This window comes from Citrus sinensis, chromosome 2, assembly GCF_022201045.2.
Source record: "Citrus sinensis cultivar Valencia sweet orange chromosome 2, DVS_A1.0, whole genome shotgun sequence".
Lineage (NCBI taxonomy): Eukaryota > Viridiplantae > Streptophyta > Magnoliopsida > Sapindales > Rutaceae > Citrus > Citrus sinensis.
The window spans coordinates 5,222,666-5,226,006 of NC_068557.1; the positions used below are offsets into that span (position 1 = coordinate 5,222,666).

Consider the following 3,341-nt stretch of genomic DNA (forward strand, 5'->3'; position numbering starts at 1 on the left):
GGAGAAAAATATAAAATAAACAAAATTAATTATGTGGGTGTCGTAATATTTTCACTTTTTATCCAATTAATGATATGTTTGCCACGTTAACTTGTGACAAAAATTAAAAAACTAGCGAAAATGTGAAGTCTTATTGTTGATGATAGGGAACTTGCACTTGCATTAGCAGACTAGCAGTGTTTATTTTCGTTGTTAATTCACTTACCCCTTCAAAGAAATGAAGGCAGTTACTTCTCGGACATACCAATACATTAAAAGACGCCATTGAATTAAAAACACATAATTTTATTCATATACTAAACCCCATACACCACAAACTCGACCCTAGCCACCAGCTAAAGCCTTTTTATTTTATTTTCTTGATATTTTCTTTTCAAACTCATATAATTTTACCTACGGCCTTTGACTTGGGGGGGGGGGGGGCGGGGGGGAGAGACACCAAAAGCTTAGATAAAATTATTGGAATTAATAAGCCTCTTACTAATTATTGTTATGTGTTATGACCAAACCCACCAACCCAAAGGCTCCTCATGCTGTTGATTGCTAACATGATCTGGTGCCACCACCAACACATCGGAGAAATAACTCCGGCCATCATCACTGCCGCCGTCCTCCTCCGATTGGGCGGCATCGACGACGGGGTCCATGCATCCAAAGTATGAATCACCAGTGTCCACCACCCGCTGGGGCCCATCTTCATCCACCACCGCACTTTCACCACTGCAGCCAGAACTTAGCCGATCTTCAGTCTTATTATTGCTCAGCTGGAGCTGGATGCCACAAATATTATTTGTCACTTCTGTTGGCTGATGATGAGTCTCGGTCTTTTTGTCTGATTTGGCTTCTTTGCTTTCTTCTTCTTTGGCTTCAATTTTCTCATTCAAAGAAACCACCTATAGAAAAATTATTACATCATCAGATAAATGTCACTCACATTAGTGCTTATTGCTTTTATCAAGATCAACTACGAATATTGTCTCACTCGTTACAAGCACCCATTTTCCTGGATGAAATATTATAATCTTGAGCGTTTTAATTAAGGGAAAAAAAACTGCAACACTAGTGAAATGTTATAGAAGACCCTTTATTCTGAGGAATTATCACATAATTTTTTTATGAAATACTCAAAGTTTCTTTTGGAGAGTCTGCGTAACCATTTCGTAACACTACCGGTTATTATCGCTGTCATTTTTCCACTTATGCATATTCGACTTTATATGACTTTCTAAAAAAACCAAGGTGGGGCCTGCAATGTATGCTGAATTTGATGACACATGTCCATTGTCTTTTGCATGCAATAAAGTCGAATCTCATGGGGGATATGTCCCCACAAGAAGGTATCAATCACCCTAGCTGGGTGTCAGCGAAAACATATCATTTGAGAATGAGCATAATGCATGGAGAGATCATAATCACATAATTGCTCTACTAACATGTATGAAGATCGTAAGATTACACATGTAATTAAGAAACCTAACAGGAAGTCAAATCATTAATAATAGTCATCATACTGCCTCTTTCATTTTAATTATTACCTCGGATTTGAGCTTCTGATTCTCCTTCACAAGAGAGTCATAGCTAGAAAGGAGAGCATCATAAGAAGATTTGAGGAGATCATAGTCCCTTTCAAGTTGCTTTGTCTTCCACCGAGCACGGCGGTTCTGGAACCACACTGCTACTTGTCTTGGCTGCAATCCCAGCTTCTTTGCCAACTGGCCTTTCCTCTCCGGCTCCAGCTTGTTCTCTGCCTCAAAGCTTTTCTCCAGCAGATGCACCTTTATATATATTTCAATTAATTACGAAATTAATTATTGTATGCATTTTATTACATATTATTAAGTTTAGGTCAACTATCAACTCATGTGACACAAGAAAAAAGAAATAGTCATTAAAACTCAATCTTGTAAAGTTATAGATTCTGGGTCTAAATGGTAAGAGTAATGATATTGAGACAAAAAAAATTGAACTGAACAACGGTTTATTAATGTTTCTGTCAGCACTCTGTCGTTACCAAGTCCTTTTTTTTATTTTTTTTCCTTTTTAGCATTTTTCTGAAGGGAATATTTCAAAAGAAATGAAACGAACTGGATGCTTGTTGATAAGACTTAATCTTAAAGGAATATTTATATCTACGTGTGAAGAAAGATTCATAGGTATATGTCAAACCTGCTCAGCAGTGAGGCGGCGCTTTTTCTCCGGCAACTGTTCGTCGTAATAGCAGTCGTCGAACAAGTCATCCGGTGAGCTGAAAAAAGGTCGCCTCTTTGAGGTTTCCTCCATGCTCATCATCGATCTCGCTCCTGCACACGCACATAAACAAATTTTAATAATTTTTTATAAAAACTAAAATTTACTTGATAGAGTGCTAACAGAAGCAAAGTAAAAACGGTTTCGATTTATTTAATTTTTCAGTTAATCAAATAAGCCAGCACTAATTTTATCCTTTTTTTGTCAGCATCTTATCGAATTTTTCTGTCCGATCTATCTGCAACTTCATCTTCTCTCATGAAAAAACAAGAACACAAATAAATAAAGAAGATTAATTACCTCCAAAAAAGGAATCACCGTTTCCAAGAAACAACATATTCCCGGGGCAAGATGAGCGATCGAAGAACAAACGTCCAGACTCCATTACTATGAATTATTTTTTTTCTTTTTTTTTGTGTCAGATCTCCGGCAACTTTAAATAAAAAAAAGGGTTTTTATGAGGTGGATGATGATGAAGATGATGGTGATTTTGTAATTAAAATTATGAAAATTATTAGAAAATCATAAGCTTGTGGCGGAAGAAGCTAGTGGTCCACAGTAGCCTCGCCGGAGTCTCTAACGGACAGATACAAAATCCCATCACGCCACGACCACCACCAACTTTACCCAGTGCTTAAATTTTTTATTTGACTAATTTTGCAAATATTTTTCTAGAGAAAAAAGAAAACACTAAGAAAACGAAAAATATTTATGCAACTAAACAAAACAAAAATATTTGGCCACCGGAGTTTCAAGTTCCGGTGAGTTTGTGTCTTTTGTGTTGTGTTGTGTTGTGCCGTGTTGCTTCTAGGTGTTTTTTGCAGCTAAAGGTTGAAGAGAGAACTCGATCGCATTTTATATTCATGTCTACGCTACGAAATGACGACAATGCCCTTCAGAGTTTCCTGTTCGTTGGCTTTGGGTAATCGGGGTGACTTTGGTAATAAGAGCATATAACATGAGCATAAATTTAAAATATATTATAAATATCATATCGATCATATAATAAATAAATAATATTATAATTTATAAGTATTTAAAAAAAAAATAACATGTAAGCGGTGATTATATTAAAATAACTCGTACAGAAGAGT

General features: G+C 36.2%; 1 protein-coding gene across 1 annotated transcript; it reads right to left on the reverse strand.

Annotated features, from left to right (window-relative positions):
• Positions 1-264: 264 nt before the first annotated feature.
• LOC102625124 (homeobox-leucine zipper protein HAT5) lies at positions 265-3,083 on the reverse strand. The gene is made up of 4 exons (XM_006470291.4): positions 2,548-3,083; positions 2,167-2,300; positions 1,536-1,775; positions 265-893 (listed from the first exon to the last, which is right to left on the reverse strand). Exons 1-4 carry the CDS (start codon positions 2,630-2,632, stop codon positions 498-500), a joined length of 855 nt encoding a protein of 284 aa, XP_006470354.2. The 5' UTR covers positions 2,633-3,083; the 3' UTR covers positions 265-497.
• Between the last annotated feature and the right edge of the window lie 258 nt (positions 3,084-3,341).

Coding starts and splice junctions, on each gene's coding strand:
- LOC102625124 (XM_006470291.4), bottom strand. CDS start 2,632: ATGGAGTCTGGACGTTTGTTCTTCGATCGCTCATCTTGCCCCGGGAAT. Junction 2,301..2,547: donor CGGTGATTCCTTTTTTGGAG/GTAATTAATCTT, acceptor GTGCGTGTGCAG/GAGCGAGATCGATGATGAGC. Junction 1,776..2,166: donor GCCGCCTCACTGCTGAGCAG/GTTTGACATATA, acceptor ATATATATAAAG/GTGCATCTGCTGGAGAAAAG.